General features: G+C 50.9%; 1 protein-coding gene across 3 annotated transcripts; it reads right to left on the bottom strand.

Moving 5' to 3' along the window:
- Positions 1-559: 559 nt before the first annotated feature.
- On the bottom strand, positions 560-12,145 carry MYOZ3 (myozenin 3). Of its 3 annotated transcripts, XM_088023692.1 has the most exons (7): positions 12,126-12,145; positions 11,435-11,496; positions 5,482-5,636; positions 4,491-4,559; positions 4,253-4,388; positions 3,663-3,825; positions 560-728 (listed from the first exon to the last, which is right to left on the bottom strand). In XM_088023692.1, the coding sequence occupies exons 2-7, from the start codon at positions 11,493-11,495 to the stop codon at positions 560-562; spliced, it is 753 nt and encodes a 250-aa protein (XP_087879818.1). In that variant the 5' UTR covers position 11,496; positions 12,126-12,145. The 3 variants fall into 3 exon arrangements, with proteins under 3 accessions (XP_087879818.1, XP_027962484.1, XP_087879817.1); XM_028106683.1 differs by lacking the exon at positions 12,126-12,145 and having other exon boundaries at positions 4,506-4,559; positions 11,435-11,495; XM_088023691.1 differs by lacking the exon at positions 12,126-12,145 and having other exon boundaries at positions 11,435-11,495.
- Positions 12,146-13,220: the final 1,075 nt, after the last annotated feature.

A 13,220-nucleotide genomic window follows, 5' to 3' on the forward strand; every position in this document is an offset into this window, starting at 1 on the left:
CTCTAGGCCAGGGCCTGGGCATATTCGCCACACACTCTCCCTGGGGCTGGCAGGGTGTCTAGCACACAGTAGCTACTTAGCAAATGTTTAGAGCTGCATCTCAATAAAAGGAAAAACTTTCTAATTATCAGAGTTATCCATAGGTAAATGGGCTGCTGTGAGCTCCCTGTCAGGGGAGTGTAAGCTAGAGTCCACAGCAGGGAGGAGTGGAGGCATGGATGTGAATTCACTGGTGGCTTGGATGTCTAAAGACGCAAACCATGAACAAGTTTCATTGGAATCACCTCGGAGTGTTGGTTACTAATAGAAATTCCCCAACTCAGGAGATCTGAATACTACAAGTTTGGGGCAGGCCAGAAATCTGTATACAAAACATCATCCCCAGGAAATTTTGAAACACCCCATTTGGGGACTACTGAACTTTGTGGCCTTTGAGGCCATTTGCAGTAAGGTTTTGTGTGTGAAGACCCTTCATAAACTGTGAAGTGCTGTCCAGAAGTCTTGCCTCCAAGTTGTTACCTGAACACCAAGACAGGGGAACTGAATATTCAGGCTGGGGCTACAGCTCCTCGGACTCTGGGAGGTTGCGGACCCAGCCCTGGGCCACTCTGTTGAAGCTGGGTCTGAGACGAAGGAGTTCCAAACCACTGATGAGCTCCGGGACAGAGGGGGTGCCTGCCCTGGGAATGGTCTCTCCGACCAGGGGTCCTCCAAAGGGCACCGGGGTCCTGGAGATAGAAGAGCAGCAGGAGAGGTGGGCTGTGTGGGAGAGCACTGGATGGCAGAGCACTGACATGCGGGTCACCATGTAGGGCCCCCTCCCTGCCTCCCTCTGGGCCTCAGTTTCCTCACCTATACAGCAAGGCTTTGTATTATCTTTAACAGGTTTCTTCAGTTCTGCCCATCCCCCGATCTGCCTCTTGTGGGGATGGCTTGTTGCTTGGGAATAGGAATGAAATTTTCGAAGCTAGAATTGGCTTATCCTAGGCAAAACTCTAGGTTCCCCTTAAGTAAGCTCCAGAAGGCAGTGGAGCTGGAATGGGGTTTTTCCTTGCTCTGCTCATCTCCCCTCAGAACAATATACCCGCAGGCCGGAGAGGGAAGAGAGGGTTAGAAAGAGCACCGAGAATCAGGAAATGCAAATGATAACAGAGACATGCCACTTCTCACCTGTAAAACTGGTGAGAAGAAATAATTTGATAGTGGGGCAAAGTTGGTGAGATGGTGGGGCAGTTTCACTCAGATACTGCTGGTTGGAGGGTAAATTTTGCTGCTACCTTGGACAACTTGCATGATCTTTTTAATTTAAAAATGTGAACCAGCAGTTGCACCCGTAAGCATAGGGCTTAGGGGAGCACGTGCACGCATACACAAAGACATGGGTATGAGCAATGAGGTCACAAACCAGAAACAGCTCAGATGTCCATTAGCAGAGACCCAGACAAGACAGATGTACTGTATTCGCATGGTGGAATACCATACAGCCGCTTAAAGGGAATGAAAAGATCTGTGTACAGTAAGTAGGATAGATTTCAAAAGTTTCAAAAGGCAAGCAAGTTACAGAATGAGATACAAAGTATCAAAACGCACACATACACCCCAAACAATGCATCCACTATAGGACTGGAGTTGCTGGGAGAAAATGATCTGAAAACATACACACCAACCTGACCAGTGTTACCTTTGGGAATTTGGGAAGGGAACTGGGATTGGAGGATGCTGAACAAAGGGCTCTCTCTATTTGTAGTTGTTTGTGTGTGTGTGTGTGTGTGTGTGTGTGTGTGTGTGTGTGTGTGTGTGTGTGTGTGTAAGAGAATATGTTATTTTTAAACTTTTTTATCTTAAGAAAACTTAAAAAGCATTGCTCATGTAGTGTTTTCCTCGAAGCCTGGGAGCAGTGGGAATGAGGGAGTGCTTGCCCCTGGGGTAGAAAGGCAGGCCTCGGGCCAGGGCCTGGGCTCCAGCCAGGAGAATGGGTCTGCCTGGACCACCCCAGCTGTGGCGGCAACAGCCAGGCCCTATGGGAATAGGCTGGGCAGTTTCCAAGCTGCACAGGCCTCACGATCCAGCCCTTGACTGGAAGCCCAGAGCCCTGGATCCTTAACACAGCTTGGCCACTAACACTGCTGCTCAGCCCCGCTGCGGCATCAGTTGGCTCTTGGGTCTCAAAGGGGGCCTGGGCTCAGGGCCCCCTAAAGCCCTCCTCCTGTAGGTGGGAATGTGCTTCGTCCTGTCCTGGCTGCAGCGTGAGATGGATGGGGCCAGCCTGGAAGCCAGCGCTCAGGACTGAATGTCTGCCGAGGGTCCGAACTAGATGGGCAGGTAGGGGCTGAGGGCCCCAGGAGCAGAGAGAGCACGGTCTGGCCTGGCAGAAACCCCAGAATGCCTGCCAATGGCTCGTGGCTCCTGTGGTGCCTGTTGGGCACAGTTCTTCCCGTCGGGGCCCTCCCTGGCTATCAGCTGTGTGAGGGAGGTCGCCTCTCTTCTGAGCAGTCTCTTCTCAGGGCTGATCGCCCCCGGCTGTCAGACAGTCTCGCATGTGGTCTGAGCAGGTGCCAGAAGAGCTGGACCATGGCCTCCTCCTGTGGACCCTCCTCTTTCTCACTTAATGCCGCCCAGGCCAGAGGAGAATTTTTCAGAAATAGCATCAGCCCGAGGAAGCCAACTGCAGTTGAAATGCATCCCCTAGCCTAAGGCCTCCCTCCAGCGCCAGGCTCCTGTCTTGACGCCTATGATTTGTCTTTGGGCCCCTGGGGCAGAACACTAAATTTATCCCTTTCCAGTTTTCTCTGTTAGCTTTTCCAACCATTATTTCAGCCTGCAGCTAATACTAGTACCAGTACTATTACTAATAGCTACTGTATACTGAGAGCTTATTACTTACTAGAAACTTGGCCTACGGCTTCTCATGCCATCCTCACAACAGTCTGACAAAGTAGATACTGTAATAGTCTCATTTTACAGATGGGGAAATAGAGGCTCAGAGAGGTTAAGTCACTTGCCCAAGGTCACACAGCGAAGTGAGGAGTCTCAGCGTAAGCCCACATTGAGGCCGCATGCTCTAAATAGTACAAGCCACTCCTCTGCGTCTCTCAAACATCTGGCGTCCAATGTTTCACTGCCACTCCGCACTGTGATACACCTCAAAGCCATCTCTAGGCCTCTTCCAGACCTTTGAGCAAAGTGAGGAAAAGGCTGAGCTGATCTAGGACTAGTGAGGTTGGGGCCCCGCCCGGGGAGGAACGTGCATCAAAGGGATGGCACACAGCAGGGAGGAAACAAGAAACCGGACTCTGGAGTCAGACAAATGCAGACTTGGATCCCACACCTGCTGCTTCCTTGCTTTGTGACTTTGGGCAGGTTGTTGATGTTCCTGAGTGGGTCCCTTCACTGGCAGAATAGGAAAAACTGCAGCACCTCCCTGCCCTGTTGTGTGGAGAAACCAATAAGATGTGTGGCACATTCACCCATTCACTCCCTTTGCATTTCTTGAGCACCTACTATGTGCCGAGGCAAGAGTTCTCTTGAGTTCTAGCTAGAGCTCCGTCGATGTGAAAGTGCTCAGATAGAGCTTGGCCTGTGGAAGGGCTCAGGAACTGCCGCCACAGGCACCTGCGCACCCTAGCCATCTCTCCCCAAGCTGCCCCCCGCCCTGGCCTTACTTGTTGAAATTTCGATACTGGGCAACGCTGGGGGTGTGACTTCTGCCATCCCTCTGGTAGTACCGGTAGCTGATGAACTCCTGCCAAGGACAGCGGTAGCCCTTGGGGATGGCTGTGTGGTTGAACTTCTCTGGCGGGACACCCTTCAGTGGCTCGGCATAGCCTGGGGGACGGAGCAGGGCTCATGGGGGGCAGGCAGATGGGGGGCAGCTGGGTTCTTTTCTCCCTCAGCTCCCACTCCTGCCCACCCCACAGACATGGTTGGGTGAGGGAAGCCTGGAGCCGGGATGGGGGGTGGGATATAACGCCAGAGTTGTTCCAGCAAAGGGGACCGATCCTTCCCCATCCCTGGAAGCAAGGAGGACTAGAGCAGGGGAACCGCGAGTTGGGGCACAGACTGGCTCAGTGTGTGATCTTGGGTGCATTGCTGCACCTCTCTGGGCTTGTGTTAGGTCTGTGGAGGGGCATGGGGGATGGGGGAGGTAGACTAGACACTCTCTGGGCGCTGGTTCCTGCCCCACAGTGGAGCACCGCATGGGCTCTGGTCCCCCAGCCCCAGCCCCAGTACCAGGACCCAGGGAGGCACTCACCCGGTGCCAGGGCGCTGGGGCTGCGGGCACACTCTGCGGGGAAGGCTGCAGACTGGGCGTCCTCGGGGCCCTGGGATGAGGCTGGGAAGATGTGGAGCTCAGAGCGGCAGTTCTGCCCCTCAGGGCCGTTGGCAACCTGGGCACAGGGGCGGGTGCTCAGAGGCCATGGACTGCCACACAGAGCTGCCTGGCCCCTTCCCCCAGCTTCCCCTCTTGTTGGGGCTCCCTGCATACTCACCGTCCCCAGCTCCACTGTTCCTGTCACCTTCGATCCTGTTACCTTCCCCTTGGCACTTCCATCCACGATCTGTGGGGGCAAATAGACCACAGGGAGGCTCAGTGCAGCAAGGGGCCAGGGTTCTTCTTCCACCAAAAAAGGGGTGTGTGTAATCTTAGTGCCCACATCCCAGGGATATTGGGGGGATGAATTAATAGCATAGGGTGCTAATCCCAGTGCCTGGAACAGAGAAATGCTCTCTGTATGTTAGTTGCTATTCTAATATTGACCTTGGGCAGATGACCATCCCAAGTCTCAGTTTCCTTATCCATAAAATGGGAGTAGTGTTGATAATTTCTAGCTTATAGGGCTCTGTGAGCATTAAATGAGATGATACACATGAAGTGCTTGGCTAGCAAAGGTAGGTGTTTTGTTGTCTTTACTATTCTGCATTCTGCCACATCATCCCCTCTCAGTTACCCCCTGTTTAGTCCAGATATTGAGTGGAGTATGAGTGGAATGACCCCGAGTTCATTCCAAGTAACTGAAACTGCCTGCTGACTTTTTGAAGCCTGAGGATAAGCCATTCTTGTCTCTACCAGAAAACCGTTTTCTGGCCTTTTCGTTCTTCTAGGGGCAAGAAGAGAAGGAGTTTTGTGTTTTCTCACTTAGGTCAAGCTCAATGTCTAATCTAAATCCTGCTCACTGCAAAGTCAGCCCAGAGCACTTTTTGTAGGAGCCAGAATCCCTTCACCTACAGCTCACGATGCCCATTCCACTTTCTGTTTTATATCTGGGGAGAGATGCCTAAAGAGATACCACTTTTCTAGGATCACAGAGCAAGTCAGGGGCTGAATCTGATGGGAACATGAACATCACAGCCTTTCCGGCTGGAGCTGGAGGGACTCCCCAGGGGCCAGACGTCCTCACCTGGCTCACTGTTTGGTTTTAGGCTAACCACTGGCCCTCTCTGGGCCTCAATTCCCCTATAAGCACAATGGGACTAACTCACCACTCGTGGGCTGGCTGCAAACTCAAAGGTGAATCTCTGCACCCGGCGCTGTCTCTTCTGGAAGAGGAGGGATCCTCTGTTGTTGCGCAGCGAGAGCTCCTCCATCATCAAGTCCTGGGGCACGCTCAGCTTCTTGCCCAGGTCCAGCAAAGGGACTGCCCAGAGAGGCCAGAGTGAGCTCTTACCGCCAAACCCTCAGTGCCCTCGGGGCTGCCAGCCTCTAAGGGTGCTTGCCTCCGAGCACTCTCCAGGGTGTAGGAGAATGCCGCTTTCTCCCCACAGCTGCTGACACTGGGTGTCACCATTCTGTGGGACCTTTCCCTACCTGGTGGGCAGAAATGACACCTCCACCTAATTTGCATGTGTTTGTCACTCAGTGAAATTGAACTCCATTTCAGATGTTCTTTGGCCATTTGTATTTATTCCATGAATTTCCTCTGCAGTTCTTTGCCCGTAGTGGTAGGAGTCGTGAGAAATGGTCAGATTCTAGTTTAATCTTCTAACAGTAAGCCATGGGTGTGAGCTCTGCCACGGGAGGAGGGGAGGTTTTGGGCCTGAGCCACTCCGTCCTCGTCCGGGGAGCAGCCAGTCACTGAGACAGGAAGGGCGGGGCGGGGGGTGGGGGGGGAGATGGGAAAGATCAGGAGCTCTGTGTCAGACATGTGTTCTTTCCATTTTAAAATAGCCTTTTCTTATTATAAAAATAGCATATATATGTGCACTGAAGGAATTTAGAAAATACAGATATAAGGGGAAAAGAGAAAAATACCATTTCTATCTCCCAGAGGTTGCCACTTTAACACCTTAGTGTATATCCGTTCATATCCTTTTCAAAGACTATATAGTCCTGTATGAGGGACGCCTGGGTGCCTCAGTCGGTTAAGCGTCTGACTCCTGATTTCAGCTCAGGTCGTGGTCTCAGGGTCCTGGGATTGAGCCCCACCTGGGATCCACGCACACCTGCGAGTCTGCTGGAGGATTCTCCCTCTCCCCCTCCCCCTGCTCATGTGCTCGCTCTCTCTCTTCTAAAATTAAATAAATAAATCTTATAAGAAAAAGACTATGTATTCACATAAGAGTTTTCAGCCAAAACGAAGTCATAGTTATACATGGCTTGTAACTTGCTTTTATCAGTTAAAGAGCTCCACCTGTGCAAGTGGACACTTTTTTTTTTGTTTTGTTTTGTTTTATTCAATGCCTAATCCATATTCAGGTTCCCCTAACTGCCTGCAGAATTGGGCATATAAGGTTGGAAGAGCCTTGCAGATGTCCAAGTGGAGAAGCTGAGAAGGAGGGAGCCAGATATGGGAGCCTAGTGCTCATGGGAGAAACTGACCTGAGGTGAAAGTTGGGGCATCATGAGCTGACAAATGGTATTTGTTGTTGTTTGGTGAAGACCATTACATTTCTTTCTTTTTTCGGAGTTAGGACTCATCGTGATAGCCACATAGAGGGTTTCCAGGGCTAATGGCTGTCCTTAATCGTCTGGAGCCCAACCGTAACCTTTGTGTTTCCCCCACTGGCAAAACACCCACTTTGACACACTTCCCGGCAAGGAGAGGCTTTGGGAGGAAGGGGGTGACGGTGGGGTGAGGACACTGGTAGGAAGAGGATACGTGCGGACAGCATGGCCAGAGTCGTCCACCTCTAAAATCGGATACACGGGGGTTCATGTTCCAGCTCTATAAATGGTGTTTAGAGTTGGGAGCCTGGGTAAGATCACCAGGGTTGGGAGGGGGAAAGAGATCCGAAGCCTGAGCCCTGGGCTGGCTGCTGGCATCCAGACCGAGGAGGTGAGGAACCAGCCACGGAGCCTGGCAAGGGGCGCCCCGTGAGGCAGGAGGAAAGCCAGAGTGTGGTGCCCTGGAAACCAAGGGATAACAGCGTTTGGGGGAAGATGGAGTGCTCACGGAGCCGAAAACTGACTATCCTCTTTAGTGTCGGGGCACTGTTGTTGGTCATCTTCATAAAAGTAGTTTCTATGGAGTGTTTGGGTGTGAAAACTGTAATGGAAAGTGTTACGAGAAAATGGACAGAGGAGCATTTTAACCACACCTTGAGGAAGCAGTGAACCAAATTGAGAATGTGAGATATTTTATAGGGCAGCTGGCCTGGGTTCTTTAAAGGGGGGAATGACCTGGAAAAAACAAAAACAAAAACAAAAACGATAGGGCAGGGCAGGAGTGGGGCTTATAGATTCAAGGAGATTGAAGAGCCGTGGCCACCAGATAAATAGTGGTCCTTCTTGGAGCCTCATTAACACAAACTAGAAAATTGGAGAAAGTTGACTGTGGGACTGGTCATTAGGTGGTATTAAATCAAAGTTGCTAATTTTGTTCAGTGTGCTACCGTCTTTGTGGCATGTAAGGAAATGTCTTCTTTATTATTCTTGGTGCATCCTGAAGTATGGAGGGGATGAAATGACATGCTCTTTGGGGTTTTGCTTTGGACTCCAGGAACGAAAGGAGGGCCGTGAGGATTTGCACTCCCTATTTTTGTGTGTTTGGAAGTGAGCTTAATAAAATGTTAGAGAGAGAGAGGAGGTGAGAAAGTACAGACAACAGCTTTGAGGAGTTGTGCTCCACAGGACCGAGGCAGCAGGAGAATCAAGAGGTGTGTGTTTGTTTTTAAAAGGGAGAAATAAAAGCATGTTTTTTAGCTGATGGGAAATTTTGACAACACAATAGAGAGGGAAGACTGCCTGGAAGAATGTCCTTGAGCGGGACAGAGGGGAGGGGAGGGGAGGGCGTGGACCGGAAGAGGTCATCCTCCACACGGGGAAGGAAAACCGAGAATGCAGACACAGATGCGAGCACAGGGCCAGGTATGGAGGAGGCAGCTGGCAGAGGTGCTGTTTTGGTTCCTTCACTCTCCTCAGGGCAATAGGAAGCAAGGTCATCAGCTGAGAAGGAGGACAGGGGAGGAGGCATCGGGAGTTTGGGGCCAGAGGTTGCCGCCATCGTCTAAGCGAGTCCTATGGGACAGGGAGATGGACGGGGCTGCCAGGCAGCATCAGGGGGCCATGCAGGTGCTGTGACTCATTCCAGTCAATGGAATCCAAACTGGGTTTTAAAAAAGGAGGCTGATGGTTTTTTTAATTCTTTCAGCAAATATAGAGAGAAGACCTCCTACATGTTAGGAATAGAAAGAGATCCATTGTAGGTTAAGAGGGGGAAAAAAGTAAGTTTCAGAAGAATCTGTATTCTAAGATCCCAGTCATTTATTTAAAAAAGTAAGTACTATATGTTTATGCATGCAGTGAAAAAACTGCACGGAGGCATGCCGAATATCAGTAGTGACTATTTATAGGATGTAGGAAGAGGAGGGCTGGAAATTGCACTATTTTTTTTAACAAGAAAGGGTCCTACATACTAAAAGCATGAAAGACTATTTATATCTAAGTACATAATAAAAAGTCCCCTGGCATCATATTATCAAATACTACCAGATGAATTGAGCTCAATATTTAAAAAAAAAAAGTTACAGATAAAGTCTATTTGATGAAACAGTTCTATTGCTAGGTATTCATTCTTAGGGAGAAAAGTTGAATAAACATGCCTGAAGACAGACATACAAGGATGTTGATTGCACTGAGGTGTCAGATTGTGAAAACCGGGCATCCGTGTTTTGGGGGCGCTGCCCAGATGCCCTTCATCAGTGGCTCAGGGTCACAACTGCCCCCCTTCTGCAGAGGGCTGCCCTCCTGAGCAGAAGCGTTCATGGCCTCCTCGCTGAAGACAGGGTGAGTTCTGTGGAGCCATTTGTGCTCTGGAGCTCCCACGGGATCAGACCGAACCTGGGCTAACAGCTGAGCCCACATCCTTGCTTAGCGGTTTCCCCTGCCCTATCCTGCTTCCGTCATTTCCCTCTTCCTGAGGGCGTGACCTCAATCAGTCACTTGTGTGAGAATCCTCAGCTCGGCTCCTAATGGTCCAACCTGAGATGAACCTTCCTGACCATCAATACGGTGTGTGCATGTATCAATATACTTAATATTACATGCTGGGGGAGCAGGGGGAGGGGGCGGAGAGGTACATCATACCAGGATGGAAAGAAGTCTGTGGTAGGCTGCTAAGTGGGAAAAAAAAGCAAGCTGAAGAATACAGCGTAGAGTATTTAGCCCACATATATATGTGTTTTTATAAATATGTTTATATATGAACAGAAGATGGATTCACACAAATACGTTAACAGGGGTTATCTCCAGATGGTCCCATTATGAGGAACTTTCACTTTCAAAGTCATTCATGTCTGTTTTGTCTGAATATCTTATAAAAGGGGTGTATTATTTGTACAACTGTGTAGTAAAGCAGCAGCTCTGGAGACAAAGAGATCTGGAGTCCAATCTCAGCTCTACCAACAATTAGCTGTGTGACCACCTAGCTCCTCTGAACCTCGGCTTTCTCGGCAGCGAAACAGGGGCAACAATATCTAACTTAGAGAGTTGTTGTGAGGGTTATATAACATAAAGCACAGAAGCTCTTAGCACAGGATCTGACACCGATTAAGTACATAATAATGGTGTTCATAGTAGTATTACAGTGGCTGTCTTTTCATGGTAAAACCATGAGGGTTTTTTTTTTCTTTCTACTTTTCTTTAGCTTCAAAACTGTCTTGAGTTAATATCCTAGCAATGGCCAACAGTTTATGTGTTTCCAGTTTGGCATAAATGATATGTGCCCACATTTGGGGGACTAATTAATTAATCACTTAGCCAAGGGAAAAGAGAATGCATCGCCTGGTTCTTCTAGTTAGTGCATCAATACCTCATGAAGTTGTATGTTAGCACCCAAAATCATGTATTTAAAAAAAAGAAACTTGACCCCCACAAAAGGCGGCAAGAACACACAAAATAGGTTAGGACCACTCCCATATAAAGTCATACAAGAGGATAAATACTCAGAACCTGCATGGGGCAAAACCTCAGTGGTGTCCTTACGGGACGGTTTGTCAGAGCTTGGGTCACGGTCCATGTGCTCCAGAATTCCCCGGGCACTTGTCTGAAAGGCGCATGTCCGGCCCCCTCTCCAGGTCCACTGAATCCGGATCCTGGGGGTGGAAGCTGGGAATCTGCATTTTTAGCCAACAGCATCTCTCACCATCATTTGCACTATAGGATGAGAGCCCTGACCTAGCTGAATTTGTTTTTAAAATACTTGAAATCCCCATTTCAAGCCTGGGTGGCTCAGTCAGTTAAGCATCTGCCTTCAGCTCAGGTCATAATCTTGAGGTCCTGGGATCGAGCCCCGCATCGGGCTCCACACTCAGTGGGGAGTCTGCTTCTCCCTCTCCCTCTGTGTGCACACTCGTTCTATCATTCTCTCAAATAAAATCTTTTTTAAAAATTAAAAAAAAAATACTTGCAATGCTCTGAAGTAGGCCAAATTAATAGACTCCAAAATTATGCTGAGAGTTCTGGAGGAGGTCTTATATGGGGATAAGCGTGTGTTTTAGCTGATTTCTTCGTTGGGTGAGCCTACTTTTAAGTGAAGGGGTCTGAGTCACACTGGGGAGCCTGCTCTGGCCAGCCCCATGCCTGTCCCCACTCTCCCCTGACAATTGTCTCCTGCCATGGGGGCCCCGGGAGACCCACAGTGACAGGAAGCAAGGGCAAGTGTTGGGGGGGGGGGCTTGGGGCCACAGTTAAGGCTGGAACTGGGACCAGAGCCCTCAGTACTCAATCTGGGGCTGAGGTAAGGACTTAGTGAGGCCAAGGGCCCAGTGTAAGGCATTCAGTCTCAGCATGTGGGGGTGTGGGCATCAGGGCAAGGCCCCTCCCAATGCTTTGGGAAGTGTCCCAGCCCAAGTGGCAGATTCCACAATGCTCCCTCAGGGCTGGCCTGGAACTCACACCTGTTTGCCCAGGCCTCAGGCCAACAGGCCCGAGTGGCTACACTTTGGGACCAGGAAAGGATGGGATCTGAGGACCGTACAAGGGCTGAGTCCACCTTACCTGGTCCAGTGAGGTCCCCCATGGCAGCCATCACTGGCCCCTTCTGCTCCTTAGGGATCATCCTGTGGAAGAGAGATGCCTGCAAATGGCCAGCCCCCCTGTGTCCCTCCCCAGACATCCTCCGCGTCCCTGGTCCACGCAGCCTCAGCTCTGAACTGCCTTGGCCCACCCCAGGCTCAAGGAAGGGCTCTGAGCTGGACAGGGCTTTGGGGTCTCTTTGTACAGAGGAGGAGACTGAGGTCCAGGGAAGGCAAGGGAGGTGCTAGAAGCCACACAAATCTGCTTCCCATGTTGCCAGGGAGGCACTCTTTCTTCAGGGGGCAATCCCCGGGACACGAGGGATAGGGGGTGGGGGGTCTCAGACGACTGTCATCTGCTGACGCAGATGAACTCTAATCAGGGGCTGAAGGAGGTTGCAGCCAGGGAGAGGAGGGTATGGATGGGTTGTTGGCCTGGCCCACACTGGGGTCTACAAGGCTGATCCTTTCCTTCTGTCTCCAGTACTTGGCTCTGAGGCCGGAGGGCACAGGCTGGTCCAAGGAAGCCGAGAGACCCATCACCCCTTTCCCCATGCCCCATTCCTCAGCTGACTTGCAGGGTGCTCTCCTTCACCCTTCTCTACCTCCCCCTTTATCCCCCCCTCCCCATTTGTACCTCATGGCACTTTCCAGCGATCTTGGAAGAGATTTACAAACAAAATGAGGTCCAGAGCCCCAGAGAATCCCTGTAGGTTCCAAATCCAGGTTCCCTAACTTGGCCCCAGGAGAGAAGGCAGAGCTCTTGAGTCTCCTGACAGACTACCCCTGTGTTTTGCTTCCAGGTTTTCCTTCACTCCTTCCTTTAGAAAAAACAGTCTACCTCCATCTATACCCCACACCCACACGCGGCCCCGCGTCAGTGGGCACTGAGCTGGGCAACCTGGAGTCTAATCCATGTCCTTGACTTCCTCTGTAACTGTGAGCAAGTAGCTCTCCCGCTTTGTGCCTCAATTCCTCTTATGTGTCTCTGTTACATAAGGAGGTTGGGCCAGATCATGGGATCCACAGATGGGTTTCGGGGCATCCACAATCCCCCACCCGGCAAACCGTATCAGATCTGAGCATGTCTGCTCGCATTTGGGATGAGGGCCATGAGTTGACAGAGAATGCTCCAACTGTGACCACTCAGGAGTCCACAATGCATGGGTCTGTTTCTTGACAAACACTCCCCTTACAGACATTTACAGACATTGGGAAGGGCTTTCATCTTATAGACAGGGGCCCTGCTTCCCTCTGCAGCCTAAAGACCTTGAAGTCCTATGCAGAGTCATTACCTCTGCCCACCTTGAATCCCAGCCACCCCTCCCCATTTAACCGAGAGTGACCTAGAGCTTAGAATCTCTCCCATCCCAAATCAGGCACCTGGCTTCCTTGAGGCCCCATGCTCCCCAGACCCTTGGCAGGGCCCTTCCTCTGCTTGGGGGCTGGGGCTCTGGCAGCTGGCTCACCTCCTCTGCCCACACCCCATAGCTCCTCAAGCTCCCCTAGGATCCTGGTACCTGAGTGGCAGGACCATAGTGTGCAGGAGGGAATGTCACACCCTCAAAATTAACACCTCTGTCGGGAAGCTGAGAGCTGGGTAGTCGTGTAGGTGCTGGTGGTCCTCGGTCCAGTCTGAGCGGGGTGCGTCCTTGCAGCCAGCTCTGGCCTCAGCTGACGAGAAGCAAGAATCTTTCCTGCTTTATCGTGGCTCACAGCCTTATTTCGGGCTGCAACAGGATCCAGGGACAGATGCTAAAAGCACCAGG

Source organism: Eumetopias jubatus, unplaced genomic scaffold (genome assembly GCF_037043125.1).
Source record: "Eumetopias jubatus isolate StellerSeaLion01/CBP00866 unplaced genomic scaffold, mEumJub1_p1.0 scaffold_5, whole genome shotgun sequence".
Lineage (NCBI taxonomy): Eukaryota > Metazoa > Chordata > Mammalia > Carnivora > Otariidae > Eumetopias > Eumetopias jubatus.

Bases quoted from the DNA above. Each gene is read 5' to 3' on its own strand.
- MYOZ3 (XM_088023692.1), bottom strand. From the start codon at position 11,495: ATGATCCCTAAGGAGCAGAAGGGGCCAGTGATGGCTGCCATGGGGGAC. The intron at 3,826-4,252 runs GTGAGTGCCTCC...TCCGTCCCCCAG, and splicing joins CCCCAGCGCCCTGGCACCGG to GCTATGCCGAGCCACTGAAG. The intron at 729-3,662 runs GTAAGGCCAGGG...TTCTATCTCCAG, and splicing joins CAGTATCGAAATTTCAACAA to GACCCCGGTGCCCTTTGGAG.